This window comes from Streptopelia decaocto, assembly GCF_964273445.1.
Source record: "Streptopelia decaocto genome assembly, chromosome: 12".
Classification (NCBI taxonomy): domain Eukaryota; kingdom Metazoa; phylum Chordata; class Aves; order Columbiformes; family Columbidae; genus Streptopelia; species Streptopelia decaocto.
The window spans coordinates 12,589,662-12,610,630 of NC_138667.1; the positions used below are offsets into that span (position 1 = coordinate 12,589,662).

General features: G+C 36.4%; 1 protein-coding gene across 4 annotated transcripts in view; it reads left to right on the forward strand.

The window, feature by feature from the left end:
• GABRG2 (gamma-aminobutyric acid type A receptor subunit gamma2) overlaps positions 1–3,573 on the forward strand; it is a gene marked incomplete at both ends in the record, with an annotated part of 65,204 nt that extends 61,631 nt beyond the window's left edge. For 2 of the 4 annotated variants that reach the window (XM_082063604.1, XM_082063607.1), the window contains 2 exons: positions 1,819–1,842; positions 3,298–3,573. In XM_082063604.1, coding sequence (XP_081919730.1) covers positions 1,819–1,842; positions 3,298–3,573 — 300 coding nt within the window. The remainder of the gene's footprint in view (positions 1–1,818; positions 1,843–3,297) is intronic. The other 2 variants (XM_082063606.1, XM_082063605.1) reach the window with 1 other exon arrangement.
• Positions 3,574–20,969: the final 17,396 nt, after the last annotated feature.

The following is a 20,969-nucleotide window of genomic DNA, read 5'->3' on the forward strand; positions in this document are numbered from 1 at the left end:
GGGTCTAAACTTCAATCAGGTTTTCTGAGAGAGCATTTAAATCCTTCTTTATGCTTGTACATTTTTTTAAGACTTTGCTATTACATATATACTCTTCCTTTGTATTGATAAGAATGCAAACATTCACCTTGAGATGAAAAGCTCATATATTAAAGTTGTCTGGATGCCAGAGAAACTCATTTCTTAGAATAAGCACCCTTTTAACCACAGCGTTCTGCAGATCACAACTCTCACCAAAACCCATTACTTATGTTGTAGGCAGAGCTCTTGCTGTGACCTTTGTGGAAGAACTCCCAGTTTCTCTGTCTTAGCTCTAGCAAGGTTTTCTGCCATTAACTTATGCCCATATTATTGACATAACTGTTTTTCTTATTATCAGGACTACAGTTAACTTTTAGACTCAAACTATGGAGTGTGCTTTTCCTTATTTCCCCTTAAGCATCTGTTTCCTTTTCATTGTTTTCTTACATTCTTTTTCTTGTATTTCTTACCTCCTCTACCTACTTCTCTCCCTTAGAAAGTGATTTGGTTAGCACTTTACAATTTACTTACGGATGTATACTGCACAATAATATAAAAAGTACCTAACAGTCAAAATTTAAAAATTCTGGAAGTATCCTCAGTAGGGATTTGGGATTTTTCCCAAATAGGGAAAAAAATTGTCGCTTATTTTGTCCAGGATAGATTTCTCCCTGCCTTTTACAAGTCAGCTGAAAAATCTGTTGTCTAGATTCTCTGAGTTGAAAAGAATGAGTGTAAAATCCTAGAGGGAAAAGTAGCTTAATCATCTTCAAAAAACACCAAATACGCCTTTGAAAAATGTGAAGAACAAGTTTTCTACATTTATAGAGAATATTTTCAAATCCACTTCAAGCACCTAGGAAACAATGAAGTCACTTGGATTTGCTCTGCTAAAATCTTCCATGATTTTTGAAAATATTCTCTTTTAGTTATGAAACACAGCACAAAAGAAATATAGAAAAAATAGTAATGAAACCCCCTTTTATTACATGTTATTGCTATACTTTCGATTTTAAATGCTGTTGAGAAGTAGACTCTAAATACATGTATATATGTACTCTGTAGTGGATAAACAGCCAGAAAAGCATCTATAAGACTACAGAGGAAAAATTCTCTCCTAACTTTAGCTATGCTGAAGATGGATTTGATCATAGACCTCTCTTTTGGTCAAAAGAAACAAAGAGGCATTTCTGGAGGCTGTTGCCTCCTGGCCTCCTGCCTTAAGCTGAAATAAATGTCTATGTGCAGGTGTGTCTTTCATGTGCAATTAAAGGAGCAAAGATAAATTACTTCAAATTTAGTTGTCTCACTTCAAGATATCCATATAAGGGCAGTTTATTTGTTCTTGACTCATCTGTGAGCATTTGTTGACAAACAGAACTATAAATGATTGCCTGGATCCTAATCACAGAGTCTAAAAACCATTAAAAGCAGTGTGTTCAAGACCCAGTCTGCAGGTAAAAGGAGTATTTTTATAAGCTGTGAATGGTCTCTTTCAAAACAGTTCAACACAAAAGACTGGAATGCCCTGGGAATATGAAAAGATCTAAATGGAGTTTGATACATTTTTGGCCCAGATGTAGCTACAAGACAGTGACAAGTGAAAAATGTGGGGGTTTTATACTGCAGATACTTGTTTAAATTGCTATTATCCCAACATCTCTATAAATTTAGTTCTTTTTGACTTACTATGTTTTAGAAACATATTTTTAATTTACATTATTTTTGTCTCTTTCTTTCCTTTCTTTAATTTAAAACAAACCCCTCTGATTCTCTTTTCTGTCTACAAAATGAAAGCTTCTTCGGATGTTTTCCTTCAAGGTATAATGTTTTTTGGAATGGAAATTCACTGCATGCGACTGCTGAATTTAACTATTAGAGCTTATATGACGGTGGTGATTTGTTGGTATTTTTTTAGTGAGACATCTAAGCATTCTACTCAAGGTAACTTCCTAATTAAGTAGAATGGTTACCTATTTCTCAACTATTTGTAGAGTTGATTCAGCAGCCCAAATACTGATTCACTATGGTTCTGAACTTACCTAAGTTCAAGAGTGAGCAACATTATTGGATCGCATGAGTTAAGAGAGTTTAATGTTAAAACATTTCTTCTCCTCTCTTTCTCAATTTGCCATGAGATCCAATAGTACTGGCTACACCAGAAACCTGCACTACACCCTTTTAAAACTCAGCTCTGACCCTGCCTTTTTAACCTTAGTGATTTCACTCAAAATTATAAAACCAAATCTGTTTACATTTGACCTGACCAAAATTCAATGTCATCATTTATTCAAATGCTGTTCCTTACGTTAAAAAGTCAGAGTTTTGAAAGGGTTTAAGATGCAAATGTATTTTTAATGCTGTCATTGGATCAACACGCTTTTAGCAAATTAGCAAATATATCTAGCCATGTTCCACATCTACACCTTATCTTCATCCAGAAATGTGGAGATTTCATTAAAAAAAAGGAAAAAAAGAATCCACATAAAACCCAAGAAATTTCCATACTTCTGGAATGAAACTGTGGTTATTTTACCCTAATAACTGTCAGCAGGAAATTCCAATGCCTGCCATCCTGTTTACCAAGAGCTCAAATGTGTTTTAAGTGCTTAATTTGCTCAATTCATTCCAAATATATATGTGTGTATATATATAGAGAGCTACTATGTAGAAATTGGAATATATTGAACCTTACAATTGGTGAACATTAGTAGATGGTGAACTGCATATATTCAAACAATTGAAGAGTCTTACAGAGATTCTCCTAACCTATTCAAAAGACACAGATTTTGCCTTTTTTCCTGTATGTATATTTGCTACTATCTTAACATGAACCAACTCTATATTAAAATCCTGCATTTCCAATTGATTATTTCAGTTCCTTCCATGTGCAATACACAAATTGCCCTCAAATATCAAAGAGCTGTGTAAAAATATAAACACAAAAAGAAACTTAAAATGCCATCAATTGCATTCTTGAATGTTTCCTTTAACCTCTAATCTTTACTGAGTTTGACTTTAAAGCTAGTTGTCCACAGCTGTTAACTTTATATTGACTTGCACTGCTTTCCTGTAAAGTTAAAGTGTGTGATGCAACTGATATTAATAAGTTCCAGGGTAATACTACCTTTAGAACTCCTCAGCAATTTCCCATGTACCCCATGCAGAACCATTATTCAGATGTTGACCATTAGTCTCTATCCCCCTGTTGTTCTGGTGATAATAACAAAGTCTCTCCCTCTTGCCTCCTTTTTTTTTTTTGCCACTCCATCTTAGGCACCTACAATTGACATCCGCCCTCGATCAGCTACTATTCAAATGAACAATGCTACACACCTCCAAGAAAGGGATGAAGAATACGGGTACGAGTGTCTCGATGGCAAGGACTGTGCCAGTTTTTTTTGCTGCTTTGAGGATTGTCGAACAGGAGCGTGGAGGCATGGAAGGATACACATCCGCATTGCCAAAATGGACTCCTATGCCCGCATCTTCTTCCCAACTGCCTTCTGTTTGTTTAACCTGGTGTATTGGGTATCATATCTTTACCTTTAAAAGCAGAGAGAAATCAGTGATATGAGCCTTACTCACTGAAGTTCTTAGAGAGATGGTTTCCTAAGTCCACTTGAAGTATACACAATGCGCTTTATAGTGGTCTGAATTCTTTAGTGCCATAACCTGGTAAATATCAATCACGTAATTTGTCCAAAAATTGCCGTCAGGTTATTGTGAATTAAATGTCCATTCAACATGCAAAATAAGTTGAAATAGTCACATAAACAGGTAATATACAGCTAAACCTGCTGGAATAGAGAGAAACAGAGCAGACAGGCCAAGGGGAACACTGCGACATCACTTCATAGGTGGTACTGCTGCTTCAAACAGGAGTGAGAGAAAGGAGAATTCCCAGGTAAAGTGCTGTACAGTTTGTTAACATTGGCTATAATTATGCTATAGCTTTATTCTATGCGGACTTTTCTTTTTGGAAGAGTCATCTCTCACTTTGAATAGGTATTATTAAGCTACGAAAGTAACTTCTACTCCCACCAAGATAAAAATAGATCTTTTCCTTTGCCATCCCTTTAAGAGCACATGTACAATGCTGTAAATATTTCAATACCTTGTAGTATATAAAGTCTAGTGCATGCGTCTTTCAGGGGCCAAAATAAATGAAACAAAGGTACCATAAAGTTTTGTCTTTTATTTTGTGTCTCTGGATGTGCTATTGTAATTGAAATGTGGACAATTTTTTTTTCCTTCAAAAATGACCCCTTTCCCTCATGCATGGAAGATCCAAGCAGACAGCACTTTCATGTAAGACATTAGAGAAGCCTTAAGGATTCAAATAAATAACACGTAGACAAATCTGTATGGCCAATATAATAGCTCATAAATTATACTGTTGTATGTGTCTGCTGCAGTTGTAGACTTCATATTCCATTGATAATGTTGCTATATTTCAACTGAATTTTCAGTAATTATACCTTGCGAGACCAGCTTCTGAATTTAATCCATATGCTTCTATTGTTCTTTTCCCATGCTGAGCTCTACTTTTTTCCTTACACAAGTGTTTATGGCAGCTTTTTTTATGCTTTAATCCAGTCCAGGAAATAGCTTTTATTCTAGACACTATTTTTACATAAAAGCTTCAAGTTCATTTTGAAACATTAGATTTTGTATTATATATACACATACAATTCTCTGCCCATTCATGTCCTTGATCAGCAATAGTTGTTGTCAGTGCTGCTTTTACTCGATGAGTACCTTTACTAAAACAAACCTTTACCATGGCTAGCACACAGTTTATAAATAGCCTTGAAAATAAAAGGGAACAAAGGGTGTCTTGGCTACTGAATCACATGTATGCAGTTTATGTGTATTTAAAACCTTCAACCCACCTGGGTGAATCTTAAACATTTATCCACTGGTTTCCAGAACCTGTATGATGCTCAGTTATGCAACCTTAAGCACATGTAAATATGACTGACCTTCTTTTTTTTTAATTGTCAAAGATGTAAAATGTCACCTCCAAGAAAGTGGGCTTGCAGATTGAAAAAGGAGAAATAACTTATCACTACAGAACTATTAATAGCTAAAATGGAAGCAAACGAATGTTTTCCCATGTTTGTATAGTTTTGGAAATAAAAATGTACAAAAAAGAAATATCTCTTGATCATCAATTGCTCCTTGTCCAATGTATTTGAAAACATTTTAATAAAGGAATTGCACACACCTGTGGACTTTTTCAATAAAACTGCTGCACTCAATTCCAGTTTTCTTGTGATTAGTTTGTTAAGAGCATGCTTCAAGGACTAGACTGCTTGACTAGTTTGACTCATCAGCTGCCTAAATATAGGTGATTATAACCCTCTCGATTGTCTCGTTTTGTAGTCAAATGGCTCACTCACATAACTTTCAAGGATGGAGACTAAATCTTTAAAACCATTCTGAACATTATCTCTCAAGAAAAAAAAAAAAAAAAAAATCACTGAATTGGAAGTATCCTAATGAAGAGAAATAACCTTTCTTTATGTACTTAAACTAGAGAGTACCTCCACTCCTGAATGAGAGTCAATAATCTTTTACACATAATTTTAGCCTCTGTACAATACAAAATGCTAAAGCTGCAGTTCCCAGCACAGATTATATGCCCACACACTGTAATTTCTAGCTCACTTTCCCACAGTCACATAAATTTATCTAGCATGAATGATGAATGCACTGGTCAAATATAGTACGTGTATTAGTATCAATGGCGCAGCTAAAGCAGCAAATATTGGCAGTCCAAATATTTGGATCTCCTTCCTCCGGTGGCCCCAAAGCCTTTCAGTGTAAAAACACAGGTAGAAAAGGGAAAAAAAAAAAAAAAAGTTAAATAACACTCAAGCAAATTAATAATGTGCAAAAAGGAACAAGAAAGCTTTGTTAACTGTGTGAATTTGAGCAGATAGCATCACTTTACGTGGAACCAAAAGAAGAATTGGGAAAATATAGCTTTAGATTATCTGCATTACCACAAAATCTGGGTTTTGTAGGATCAAGGTAGAGATGGGTTGAGATTTGGGATTTGAAAGAGGATAAGCAAGGATTTTCTTCAGGTTTGCAGAAGTATTTCTCATGCTAAAGAGGAAAGGCAGGACTAAGAAAGAAAGTCTTTGTGGGCAGTTGAGAAAAGAAACTGAGACATGACTATAGCACAGAGGCTGAATCCAATATCGTGCTGATCTGCTCCACCCAGCCTGCAGCTGAGAACAGAATTAGAGCAGCAAACAAGAGAATTTGTCGAATTACACAAAAATTATGTACGTTAATGGACTAAAGAGGCAGCCCAAAGCAACAAGCTAAGAAGATGAATTCAGAGGCAATACAATCCAGAGAAAACAGAATAATTGTTATGGCCAGAACATTGGAGGTTGCAGTTCTGAGCTCGACACAACACGTTTAGGCTTCAGCCTTCATCCACATGGATGAAGAAACAGATTTTGGTGATGCTGTGGCAGAAAGGTAATGTTATTTGGAAATGAATAGCTAGGTCCAAGAGAAGGACTTAGTGAAAAATTAAGCCTGTTCATGGGCTTCCGCTGCTGGAAAAACAACGCCTGTTATTTTAAGCTGAGGGATCCCAAGGAAGAATCCAAGTGTAAATATGAACACAAGAAGAAAAGTAAAAAAATATAAAGGAGCCATCTAAATGAAATTAATTACAGCCCAGGGGAAAAAGTGACATTTTAAATCCAAGTGTTGTCTTTCAAACAAAATTTTAGTTGCTTTGCAAAGATAACGTAATTAAATCTTATAAAAAGCTTCACAGGTAAATAAATCTGTTTATTATACCCATGAGAGATCTATTGTTCCATTTATAGAAATTAAAAGCCAAAGCACTTTCCCTCCTAATTTAGAAGGATTCTGTAGATGAAAAGATTTAGACTACCTACTTGCACATTACTGTGGATTTTTTTAAAGTCAAGATTTACAATGAAAAACTTATCTGTTGCATATGTAAAAGAAAGTTCATGACCTTCAAAATATCACAGAATCACAGACATGAATTAAAAGCTTTGCTTCCAAGTCAGCAAACCATTTGAATAATTCATTACAGAATATTGAATTAGTTCAGAAAAACAAACAAAATAAAGGTTGCCTTTCTTTTAGGGGAAAAAAAAAAAAACACAAAACAGCACACTATGACAAGACTGAATAAGATTTTCCCATTTGGACTCAGATAAAATTCATATTGATTATCAAAATGAGAAAAAGGAAAATAAGAAATGAGAAAACATTAAGATAGCTTTAATTCAATGAGTATGAAGAACATTAGAAACATTGATCTTTCCACCAGAGACGTGCTTTTTGATACCAGCATATTGAAATCTCTCTCTATCTGATGAAGTTTAATTAGCCATGATTCTGCTAGAATTTTCAGGTGTGTGCTGTAAGTCTAACTATAGATTCAGTCATTTTGCTGTGAGAAACCCAAACTTAATTTACCCACAGGAACAAAACAAAGCACACACACACCGCCCCCCAAAAAACCCAAAATAAACAAAAAACCCAAACAACAACAACCCCCCACAACTACAAAACCAAAACCACCACACACAACCAACAAACCACAACACCAACACCCTCCCTCAAAACAACTGCAGACCAGGACTTATTTCATTCCTAAAATAAGACACAAGCACATAGAGACATCTGTCCAGCTAATATATTATAGACACTTACAGATGTCTATAAAAACAGTAGATGAGGCTACAGACTACTTGAAATTCAGACTTGCTAGAGAGGATTTAGCATAGTTGGATACTTTGCTGTATTCAAGAAAAAAAGAGTAAATTTACCATGCCTTTCCTAAAGAAAAAGAAGTCTGCATGTTTGTATTGACAAAACAATGTATATTCATAAGTTCTCAGAATTCATCTCGGTGTTTCACTTAAGGCTAGAAGTGAAAGACCAGACTGACAATTTTGGGAATTCTATAATCTCATAAATCTATTCGGGTTTCACAGATTTTGCTGCTTCTCATTCTAGTTATATCAGTGCCCTTTAATCTGCTGCCACAGTGAGATTTATTGTAGAAAAATAAATTTTCCTTTTGCTCTTTCCAATTCCTTTGCCCTCACTGAACATTCACCTGAATTTGATAGCTATCCTGCTGATCTGGCAGCTCTGCATCTTACTCACATGTGTGATGCTTCTGTCCCATAAATCACCATCCCCACATCTTCAGCAGGATTTGTGATTGCATTTCAACTCTGAAAAACTATAGTAATTTGAAAACTATCACTTTTAAAGAAAATACAGGCAAAGTAGTAAAACTACTTAGGAAGTTAAAAAGCAATAAGGCAGACCTACTTCTAACTTCATGTTTGCCTTTGTTTTCAGGAGAGCTGATGCCACCTCTCATTAAGTCCAGGTGTCTCTGGATTGTAACAGCCCAGAGATTGTCCATATTTGCGTGATCTGCAGCCCCTGACAACATCCAGGTGTGGCACAAATATCACCGAAGCTGTGCCTTCCCCACATAGCAGCACTCCTGCTGATGTCAAGCACCTGAGGATGCTGTCTACAGATGGTGAAGCTCCTGGGATATTTCTGGAAAGCAAAGACGATGGCCACACCAAATGAACTATCACTAATTCCTTCAAACCCTATGTAACACTTCATGAGCATTTTTTGGCTGCCCTCCTTGGTTCCAGTAGCTATGCTGCTAGTTTCTTAGGAGCCCCCAGCAGCTCTTTAGGAAAGATAAAAACCAGCTGAGCACACCAAGAATAGCCCCTGGGAGAGTCTCAGTGTCAGAGAATCACAGGTACAGACCAGAAAGGGATGAGTTTACTAAATATTACAATGGTTGAATTAAAATCAAACACTTGGTATATACAAGAAATACCGAGTCTGAACAATAAAAATACTCAAAGAAATGAAACTGCAAGAGCAGCTTAGGAAACAGTCATTTAGTTCTAAAAATATTTTTCTGCCTTTTTTTCCTACAGATCATTTTGCAAAAATACCACAGCAAAAAGAAAGAAATCTGTGTTAAAACAAACAACAAAGAATATCAAGTACACTTCTAATTTCGATTTGTCAGAATAATTTAGTTACTTTTATATTTACTGTAGAAGCATTCTAAGTTAGATTTTGTTACAAAGCTGAGGGAACAACATGGAGTGTGACTGTTTGTTCTGCTCCCCTCTAGGTCATCACACAGCACTTGGACAAACAGGTCCAAACACCAAAACAGGTGGTTTCACTGAGAGAATGCTACATGGGGAAACACATCAGCACAAATCACAGCCTGTCCAAAATCTGTACAGTAGAAAGCAAAACTGTGTCAAAGAAAGCACCTTGCAAACTCCTAATACACATGGAGAGCTTTGTTTCAAACTATTCTGTGTGACCTGCCATAGCTGATCAGAACTTTCCCTATTTGAAGAGTCATCTTGTTCTAGTACATTAGTCTTTGTTTTAATAAAATAACCATTTTTAGGCATTGGAAGCCTTCTCTGTCCTTTGCAGCATTCACTTTACAGACAAGGTAGGGCAGTTCCTCCTTCCAGCATTCGTTGACCTTGTACCCTATCACTTGTGTGCACAGAAATAAGCCCAAGTCCCAAGTATATCTAACAGCAGGCCCGAACAGAACTCTCAAAAAAATTGTGAAATTTTTTTAAGGAAAATCATAACTTTCTTCTGAAATCCTCTATAAAGCCTTCTCACCTGCCCACAAAGTCAATGATACCATAGAAAAATGATTCTCATTAAGTGTTCTGCAGCTTGTGTTAGCGGCTGTGTGTCCCACTAGCACATCCTGTCTGTGGCCTTGTTGAATTATTACTCAGGTGCTGCTGGGGCCTTGTCACCCATGTCTACTGGCCCAGTGTTCCTCAGCCAATGCACTGACATGTGTTCTGAGCACCATGTAAAAGCATAATGTGGGAAAAGATACATTATTATAATAGAATGGTTCGTCATCAATCATAACCAGGAGAATTTATTAAGGATTCATTTTTATTATCTAGAAATAGTTATTTGTAAACTGATGTTAGTTTCTACACATACTTTTAAGAATCGTAAGTCTGTGTTAATTAATCTGCATGACTCCTGTTTAGCTTCTGGCTGCTTCCTTTAGTGATGGCATCAGTTGTGACCAAAAACAGCCAAAGTGCAAATGGTAGCATACATCTACTCTGTAATTGCATATTTCAGAGCTATTGTCAAATGAACAAAATACAGGATGCCTGCCCAGTAAAATTTCAGTGGTTAGCTCTGCTCAACATCTGACATTTGAGAGTTATTCGATCCACTTTTGTGTGTGTGATTTTGTCCTTTGCAGGGAATTTAAGGATAAAACACTGATCTTTCTGAGAAGTCTTAAAATTAATCCTCAACCTGAAATAAGATATACTATGGTAAAATTTCAGAGAGGAAGCAGCTGGATAGAAGCTCATTGTATGAGCATAGATTTTTAGCCTCCAGAGTTCATTTTTCCTCCATGTACAAAAAGGAAAAAACAGTATTGCTGAGCAGCTAATGCAGACACATAGGCTCTCATTCTGTAAGTGGGTTGAAGTTCACATCCCATGCACATTTGAGATAATTGTAAAAATTCTTCTGAAGATTGTGCCAAGTAATGCTAAGTATCATGATATTGTTCCTTCTACCTTCCCACTCTCCCTGGCACGTGGGTACAGAAGGGTCAGCCCTCAGTACACTTGAATTCCTATCTGGTGCAAAGGGAGAGCACAATGCAGAAGATACTCCTTTTCAAAATGCCCTTATCTTATCCTGTCTTTTAGGGAAGGAAAAAAAAAAAACAACAACCTCTTCTTGCTTCTCTTTTTGCATTCTTTTGGTTGATTCTTTTCCTCTTTTTTACAGCCCCTTGATGAAGCAAGAAGTCAACATGAGACACAACTCTCACTTCCTATAGGTGTTCAAATCTTAAGCACATGGTATCAGGTGGCTTTCAAGGAGCCATTTGAGGCTGCTTAATATGTAATTAAATCCCAGCTTGCTAGTTTCATGAGTTAGAAAAGGAAACAAATACACCCCACCAACAAAACCAACCAACAAAACACGACACCAAAAAAACCCTCACTCATTTGTTTGCCAAACCATCACAAGTTCACTTTTTTACTGGTGCAGAAATCTTCACTTGACTGATACTGTAAAGTCTAGAAGACTGAACATCATACGTGCACTCGCATAGCCTCCCAATGCATAAAAAAAAGTCTAAAATAAAACAAGGTGTATTACTCTTAGCTGAAAAGGAACCTGGTTTCATGACATGTTGAACAACATAAAAGTCAGATGAGATATAAAGCCACACAACTGAATGTGAACAACATAAAAATAATTTGTCTTTATGTCAGATAACATGAGTAAAAAATAATAGATTCCAATAAGAGTATTTTAAAATGTCGACACGCATTTCAAATTCTACTGAAGTTGCGCTTGAAATATCCACTGTTGCTTGTGTGACAGCAAAAAGATGAATATTCATTTGCTTTTATAGTTCAGAGTTGGCAACACACTGAAACATAATCATCTCCCTATCCTTCTCACATCACGGAAGAGAATTGTGCTTAATGTTTGTACTATGTGGATTTCATATTGCTAACAGACCCATTGTTTGGTACATTTCATTTCTCAGAAAACTCCTGTATGTTTTCCTTCTCCAGCACCAGTTCAGGTGAGTGCGTGGACACATACTGAGTATGCTCTCAGTCTGACTTTCCAAAGGGACTGGGCACACACACAGCTGCATTCATGAACTGGAGTTATTGTACAACATTTATCAGGCCTAAATTTCAGATTATAACAAAGTTAACAGCTCTGGTGCAAAAGACAACATTTCTGAGATTACAACATCTAAATAGAGGAATGTTGTCATTACAGAGAAGAGGAAAAGAAAGAAAAGATACAGGCAATGTGAAGCCTAAAACGACAACCATACAAAGTTTATATCAAAAGATGTAAACTGAACTAGAATCCTTTGAAACCCAATCTATGCCTTAATCACAAATCTGTCCTTTCTATGCCATAAAATGAAAATTCTCTCCACCTGCCTGTCAGCCACTGACAACATTATAAGAGGATTAAAGATGAAAGGTTTTACAGGGGTTTTTAAACTGCAGATCTTACAGATTCTTTGCTTTCTCTCTCATGAAGATTTTATATTTGTTCTCACTTTGTATTTCAGTTTTCCTAATCTAAAATGAAAGTCATTGAGACTGAAATGTATGTTGTGCTCTTTATGCACCAAAAACACAGCAAAAAAAAAAGCTGTCAGTGCAGATCAAACTGTGAAAAACAACAAACGGCTTAGAGAGAGCAAAGAGAAGGTGTGAAAAAGATTCTTGCATAAGAAATAGAAATAATTAAAAAGAGCAAAAAGAGTATGCAAAGGCAAGCAAGCAAACCAGCATATTATGCAAAGATGGAAGTTTTCAGTTTAATTAAAAATATGTGAAAAAATCTTGTTATCCCTCACAGAGGAGCAGTTAATATTTTCTGCAAATGCTCCTGAATAAATGTTTCTTAACAGATTCTGCAGCCCTTGTAATTTTCCCTGCGACTACTCATGGAGTAAAGAACGACACAGTGTGAGTCCTTACATTTTTCACAGTGATATCAAATAGGCAGTGCAAGTTCAGGTCAGATCATATGTTCACCAGCCAAAATCCAGAGAAAGGAAGACAGTTGATACCTTACTTCCTTCTCTACCCTAGAAGGAAGTCATGAATGTTTTCGTTAGAAACTTTGGAAATACTAAAAGTTATCTAGACTAGAGAACAGCGTATTCCAATACAGAAATACAGTGCCTATTAAATTCAGGATTAGAACTTCATTATCCATCCCCAAACTGTACTTCAAGTATCGACTCTCCTAGTCCCCCTATTGCAACAGCTGTTTGGAAACACAAGAACAAGAGGTCTAGCTGTAGGGACTCTAAATCATCTCGAAACAACAAAAAAAATCTTATTTTTTAGCATTTAATTTTTAAAGAAGACCAAAGAAAGTTTCTTAAAGTCAACAGGGAACGTTTCACAACTTTTGAAACAAAGTAGTTTGTCCAAATATCAAAGATGATTTTTTTTTCTTATGATTATTCAGTATGAAAGTATACTAATTGTATTCCCAGCCAAATGCAACAGGTAGACAAGTATTGTGTTTCTCCATGATCTGTCAATTATTTACAGAAGGTTGTTTTACATCATGTGTAACCCTGGATTCTCTGGTATGTTTAAGTATTAAATATCTTGTGTATGTATTTTAGCTGTTTCAATGCACTAATGGAAATAAACAAATATTAAGGTTCATTTAAGTTGTCTTCAGAATAAAAATTCATAATGTTTCATTTTGACAGTGTTGATGTTTTTTCATTTTGTATATATTTTTAGTTTTCTTAAGCCAGATCAATAAAATACCTTTTTTCTTTCTTCTTTTTTAAACTCTTGACGAAATTGTTATCCAAAATTTTTTCATGGATTAATTTAGAAGAAGCATCTGATCTCATTCATAGACTCACTGTAGTTCACTCTGCTCTTAAAATCTACTAATCTTGAATTAATTAGAAAGAAAAATAAATCAGGGATTGATTTGGAGTGGAGAAGTGCAAGACATGGGTTTACTGAGAATTCATAATTCAAGGCCTCAGAGTAGCAGCATTTACTTACACCAAATTATAAGGTTACTCAAGGATTTTAGTCATCAGTGAGGAAAAGCTTAACCTGGGAAATTTCCCTCTCTGTCTCCCTCTATCTCTACCTCCCTATCTCTGAAAATTTCTTTTTGCCTCTGCAGAGACTTCTGAGCTGTTTATGAAGCAACTGTTGAATCACCACACAGTAGCCAGGCACTGACTCAGGCTACGTTAATGAGCTGCTCTGCAAACAGTGGCATTTCTTACACACAGGGGAGTCCCCTCGGTACAATGGAGATGGGAATCTTGGCAGGGAAGTAGAAATGCTGTGCAAGACAAAACGGTCTTACGGCCATCATAAAATGATCCATCACTGCATGTAATACTGAGCTCCCTCTAGAAACAAGCAGGCTATGATGGGTTATGACTTTTACCAAAACTTGTGGTTGTGGTAAAACTTTGATTTCTGTTGATGTCAGAGAAAAATCTTCCCATGATTTCAAGAAGAAAAATGGTCAGATTTTTCAGCTGTGTCACCATATTCCCAGTCCCAAGAAAGTGCATCGAGATCCTGCCATAAGTCTCTGAAAGGCTTATTGCTGAAAATATGATCAATAGTTATACTCCTGTCAGAAGCCTCAGTGAACCGGCATTATGTTTAAACAAAAAATAAATTGTAGGGAGTAGCCAGTTCAGTCTTCTCTCTCCATAATGATATGATGTAAGTAAATACAACTGAACACAAATCTACTATGCATTTCTCAGCCATTTTCAAGCCAAAAATTATACTAAAACAGGTTTTAACAATATTCTCTCCTTAATTCCTACTACAGATAAAGTATTTTGGTGATGCAAAACATGTCTCTATAGTATCTCTGCTAGCCCAAAGTTGCCTTACATAGTGTGAATATTTCAAACTTGAAGGCTACTTTTCGCTAGAAAAAAGAATAAGTCTAGCTGAATTGCAGAGTCTGGCTTTTAGACTTCTGAAAGATAATGGAGATACATGGTATCAGAGCACTGGAACAGGCTGCCCAAGGAGGTTGTGGAGTCTCCTTCTCTGGAGACATTCAAAACCCGCCTGGACATGTTCCTGTGTGACCCCACCTAGGCATTCCTGCTCCAGCAGGGGGATTGGACTAGATGATCTTCCGAGGTCCCTTCCAATCCCAAACATACTGTGATACTGTGATGGTAAATGCTGCTGCAAGAAAGTTGGCTTTATTCAAATTTGCAGTGAGACTAAATCAGCACTATCATTAGAAGAAGTAGGATTCAAAAGCATAAGACATTTAATTAACCCTTCATTCCAAAGGACAGATGCTCCACGTGAGGGTTCATGTAAGTTGGTCCTATAGAAATGGGCACTGCTACCATCTGCTCTGTGGATGAAGAGCAAACTTCACAGTCCTCACCTTCTGAGAGCAAAAAGTTCAGATACATATAGAAAAGTGGCTTTCAGAAAGCTTGATATTCTGGCTGCAGTCCATGAAAAAGGCCCTTTGTAATTAACTGTGTGTGACCTCATTAGAGAGGGACTGAAAATCACAAGTCACTGGGCTGTCAGTGACCTAGAAAGGGCAGGAGAGTATTGACAAGGCTGCTGGTGCCTTGCCAGGAACTTGCCCTACAAAATGGACCATAGTCAGAAAGACAAGTCATTGCAGTGCGTTTTGGAGGCAAAAACAGATATTCTTTTTGCAGATGAAAGCCTAAGAAGACTATGTTCAAGATAGCTAATTTTGTCTTCATTTTCACAGTGTCTGAGCCCCACAGCTTCTACTGCCTTCAGATTTGAAATTCAGGTCACTGTAAGCGACCAAAAGAACTTCTGGGCCAAATGCCCAGTAATAGTTAGGTATCAAATATTATTGCTGATTCAGGAGGGAAGAAAGGGACCTGCTGGAGAAATTATCACTAATAAGCACTGTCAAATTAAAAACAAACAAACAAAAAACTACTAAAAGATTTCTGGAAATCTGCCTAAAATACTTGCATAATGGAATGGATATGAATGAAAAACTATTGGATGAAAATAATCGGGTGTGACCTGGGAGATGGGAAGAAAAGAAGCAATGAGATAACTTAAAGAAAAACATTCAAAAATAACAGAAGATTAAGGTTTAAATCATGTTGCCTTAACCGATTAAGTATAATGCCCTTACACATGAGCACAAACACACCAAAGATTATACACTGCTGACAGGAGAAGCACTTGTAGGTCTAAATGGAAGCTCAGTAAAATATACTGGATTAATAAATAAAGTTTTCACATTTGCTTCTCTGCAGTCAGAACTACTGCAAATAACACAATAAGTCAGTTTTCTAACTTGTTTTTCAAATTCTCTTTTGTTATCCATTTTCCCAGAAGAGGCACAAGCAAATGAAATAGAGATTTTAAATTGATTTCTGTGAAGTATGTATTTTTTAATGTTTCATTTTGAGGAAGGAGGCATATATATTTCAATGTCTCCCTCATTGCACTGCTACTGTATTTTCAGTTCAAGCATCACTTCTTAATTCTGCTTTCACAGACAAAAATATTGTGACATGACCCCCAAATTATACTAAGTTCAACACCATGATCAAAACTCTGAGGGTTTTACTAGAGCTACTTTCAAGCAATGTAATTTGCTGTTCTTGAACAGTTCCTCCCAGTTTCGTTGCCCACTTATGTCTTCTCTGTTTTTGAAGTCTAAGAAACAACAAATAGGGCACCAGCTTCTCATCTCCAAAACTTCATTCTTTATTACTTTTCCTGACACATGAAAAGACTTTATTCTCTTGAAAGTGACAAAATATACAAGCCTTTCTAATTCTCAAAAGGTATTTTCAAAGAAATTCATTAAAATCAGCAATAAATAGAGAGAAAGCGGCAGCTATGTAGGAGGAATGGCTGACAGAAAATATCAATTCTGAAACCTTTCTATGAGAAAGCATTTAGTAAAGCAACAACTGACTTCTAGAAAGAGATGTCCACCCTCAAACAGAATTTTTTTTTTAAATTATCTGTTAGACTGTCATTCTCTTCCATTCTTGCCACGCTCCTGTTCCTCTATGTGCCCAAACCTATTTTTCAAACACCTTGTCAGGGATTTAGTTCCTTTGATGTGCCTGGCTTGTTTTCAGTCCAGACAATTCCACAGAGAGGCGTTTTCCCAAGCTGTTACACTTCATTATCATAAGCGATAGCTTTTGGCTGGCCCACTCACACCCCTTCCACACAGCGCTAGATGACCATTGTGTACAGTATACAGACAGACAGATGTAGCTGCCAACTTCAGAGCAGTTCTGTTCACACCAAAAATCACTTTCTAACAAGCAGACATATCAAGAAGAAAGCCTAAGCATCTTTACTCCCATGTGTGGGAGTAAATATCACTACCCATTTGGGAGAAAGAGGGTCTTTGGGAACTATAATTGTCTCCTTTCAAACCATCTGCATCTCCATACAATATATAACCTGTTCAGTGGCATGCATTCGAAAACTGTATGTTTGAACAAATACATATTTTCATAACTCTCTGTAAAGTTATCCTGTGATATTAGATAACTTCTGCTGACAGATACCAAAGCTCTGTTAAAGTTTATTAGAAACAGGCACAGAAACAGGCACAGAAAGCATTTCTTTGTTTTGATACAGAATAAAGCAAAGCTAAGTAGGAAAATGACCCAATGTCTTTCCCCCCATTTGGGCTGACCAGAACAATGACAATAATATCAGCATTAGAGTCACAGTATAGTAAAAAAAGTAAGTGAAAAAAGGGTTCCTTTAAGTTATACAGTCTCTTCTTCTGCCCCGAAGCAGGATCAGCTATGCCCAACTACACACTTCCAAGACATTCTTATCTAATTTGTTCTTAAAGACTGACAGTGATGGGAAATCTAAATACAACACATTTCTATGCATTATTATTTTGGTTAAAAAAAAAAAAAAAATTCTCATCGACTCTGAAACTCCACATCCATGTTTTAAGCTTATAACTTCTTGTGACTTTGGACAATTTTTCATCTTAATCTCTACATTGGAAAAATTTCCTACTCTTTCATTTAGTCACTCCCTATCGCAGGGGTGAGGTTTTTAGCTTTTGGTGCTCTTGAGGTCTAAGATCTCTCCTTGATCTCTGCACTTGCTCGGTGTCTTCCCTGATGGACAGTAGCTAAATGTGGATATGGCCCTCTGACTTGCTAGTGACAACACAGGCTGCCGTGACACAGGAAAGACCAACTCTTCCCTATCCCTAAACACAGGTCAAATTCCAAATCAGTTCTCAGAGCTTCAATCATAAGGTTAGAAAAAAAGAATAGCAGAAGAACTAGAAAGAAATTTTTTTAAAAATATATTTTTTTTTTAAAAAAATGAAGGTTATTTTGCTAACTACCAAGAGCAAAAGAGTGGCTTCTGCTTGTCTCCTTTCTTATCTAGTACCTAACAATACAAAAAGAAACAAACAAACAAAAAGTTGCTAGCAGGAACCCCAGCATAATGTGGGTTTGAAGTCCTATTGCAATTTTATTTTGATGTTTGCTGTTTTCCTTATGGAAGAAGCATAGCGAGCCAACATTTAGCTTGTAAATTCTTCATCATTTTATCAAGAATTGTTAAGAACTATAGTCAGTTACTTTTTCTTCTTTTCCTTCTCAAGCTGCCTGTGATGTCCTTTATCAACTGAAATGCTCAAACCTATCCCTTAGCAAACAATTCTGAGTCCATGAATCTCATTTGGAGTAGTTATCACAAGTGCTTCATGTTCAAAATACGTATGAGTTGTTAATAAACTATGTAATGCAATGTCATTTTTTCAAATTTCTGATTAGGTGCTTCATATAAATAACGAATGCTGCTTAAAGTGAGAGCACTTTCTTTGCTGCAAATTACATTTCAATTGCAAATGCAGTTCTGTGTTTTTTTGGCTTAGCATTTAAATCTAATGAGTATATATTAAGTTTCTTGAACATTAGAGAAAAGTTAAAAAAAGAAACAGTAGACAAGCATTGAAAGAAAATCAAAGTATTTCTGGTTTTGTTTCTCTTTCAAGGTAAATTTATAGTTCTTATTCATGAACACAAAATGGTTAAAATCCAACAGTTTGTTTCTTAACATTCAGTTAACTTACTGGCAGGGCTGCAATGGCTCAGTGCCGGCTGTGACAATGCCCCGGATTTCCTTGCAGGCACTGCCACTATGTGCTGGGGCAAAGTTCTGGGCATCCTCTGTTAACACAAAGCAGCAGTGAAACAAGGAGTTTTGTGGCAAATTCCCAGTTCCTAACACCTGCTCAGTCACAGCCTTCAGTACTGACTCATCTCTGCCACTCATAACTTCTGTTACCCAAGTAGATAGAAGTAATTCCAGAGAGCAATTATTTTGCCTTTGGAAAATGTCATATGTCAGGCGATTTCCCAGGGAGAATGCTATTAACTTGTAGAAGTTGAGCCAGGACTTTAGTTTCTAATAACAAAGCATGAACATTTCTAGCAAGTAGAAACTAATATTACTTTAAATGCCAACGGGTGCACCTTCACTTTAATTTTTGGTTATGAGAAAGCATATCAACATATTTGGGAAGTCAAATCAAACTGAGTTTCCAGTTGCCCTGTCATAATATAAACTCCTATTCCATTACAAAAGAGATTAAGATAGCCTGAAGAGACATTCCAGCCAGGGATCTCCTGTTTAAATGTGAACAGTACCAACAATACTACTGAGGTGCTGAGTTGAGCAGTGCAGAGCACTATTCAAAAGCTTGTACTATTAAAAGCCATATAAATGTCTCTTCAACCTACTGTTTCACGTCCTTCAGTTTTCATTCTCTTTTAGTGCAGTGATTCTGCATTTCTCCCTTCCCACTACCTGCTCCATTACCTTCAGCCCAGTGACAAAGACGTGTTTTTCAGTCTTTTGTAACCTCTAAATGTTTGTTAACGCACTATGGTGACCCAGGACACCTCTCTACTCTCCTCTAGAGACTGGTACCATGGACGAACTTCAGCAGCTTCCTACCCTGAGTATTTGAAGAATTTCAGGAAATTTATTTGACTGTGGGAGGACCTATATGAAAATATAAATGAGAATATCTGCCTTTTCTATAAACCAATTCATTAAATGCAATAAAATAAAGCATTATGTGCTAACTACTGTATTAGTGTAGCTTTTCCAGTTAAGAAAGTATTTTTTTAAATTCAACTAGTAACATCAGTATAATCCCTAGTCTCAGACAGGACTGCATTATGATGTTATGTGATTTATTTCTCTTCCTCCTTTCGTTAGTCATAGTTGCTGTTTTTTACACTTTTACCATAGTGGTGCAGCAGCCTTCCAATGAAATTATTGCTTTGCTGTGTTTTCTAGCCTACAGGTGCTCACAGATCTGATTTCTATCTTAGCTTGCAGAAGCAGCATGACACTATCTCTGAATCATAAAATTACTTCTTTCTCCTACATACGTATGTTACTAAGAGACTCAAATCCCTCTGTCATAATACTCTCTCTAGGATGTGGTCTGTGTTGATCTTTTTTTTTTTTTTGGGGGGGGGGGGGGTTGGTTGTTTGTGGGATTTTTGTTATTTTGTTTATTTGTTTGTCATCTTTTTCTCAGTCAGAAACCTCCTTCCACTTGTAACCCAGCCATACAGCAGCCCCATCACATTCTTACTGCACATCATTGTGTTCTGTCTATTTATCCTTTTCACTTTGCTTTTTCCTTCTACTCTGCAGTTTATGGATCAGCTCAAATTTTGAAAATGAGGAAGAAATGAGTTCCTCTACTTCAGAATACTCAGCACCATGCTATGAAAATACTGGACTTTGTTCACAACTGTTACTGATACCCACTATGAAGAGAACTTTTTGGCATGTTTAGTTATTCCTATCCTCATAAAACATATGTTCTCGAGAATTGTTTTATGGTTAAATAGACAGGTGCTGATATTAAAGGATTTTTAGAAAAGCTGCCCTAAAAATGTCTGCAGGATCCAAAACACAATGAACATTTGGAATGCAGCAACTTCAGATATAAAAATACTTTTCTCTAACTTGGTCTAACATTTCTCTTGGATCAGATCAAACCATAATACTTAAGTGTTTTTATGTACTGTCCCCTATTTAATAAAACTTAGGATAGAAAACTTAGCAAGGATTTAGTGCTTCTTATATGTAAGTAGATTTTGTCCAAATCTACTTAATATTTTACATCCACTTCACATTAAGTCTTCTTGGATATTCTTTGTGTGTGGTTTTACTTCTGAGCTGCCTTGCAACAATCTGGCCCATGTGGCCCAATAAGCCGCTGCATAAAATCTT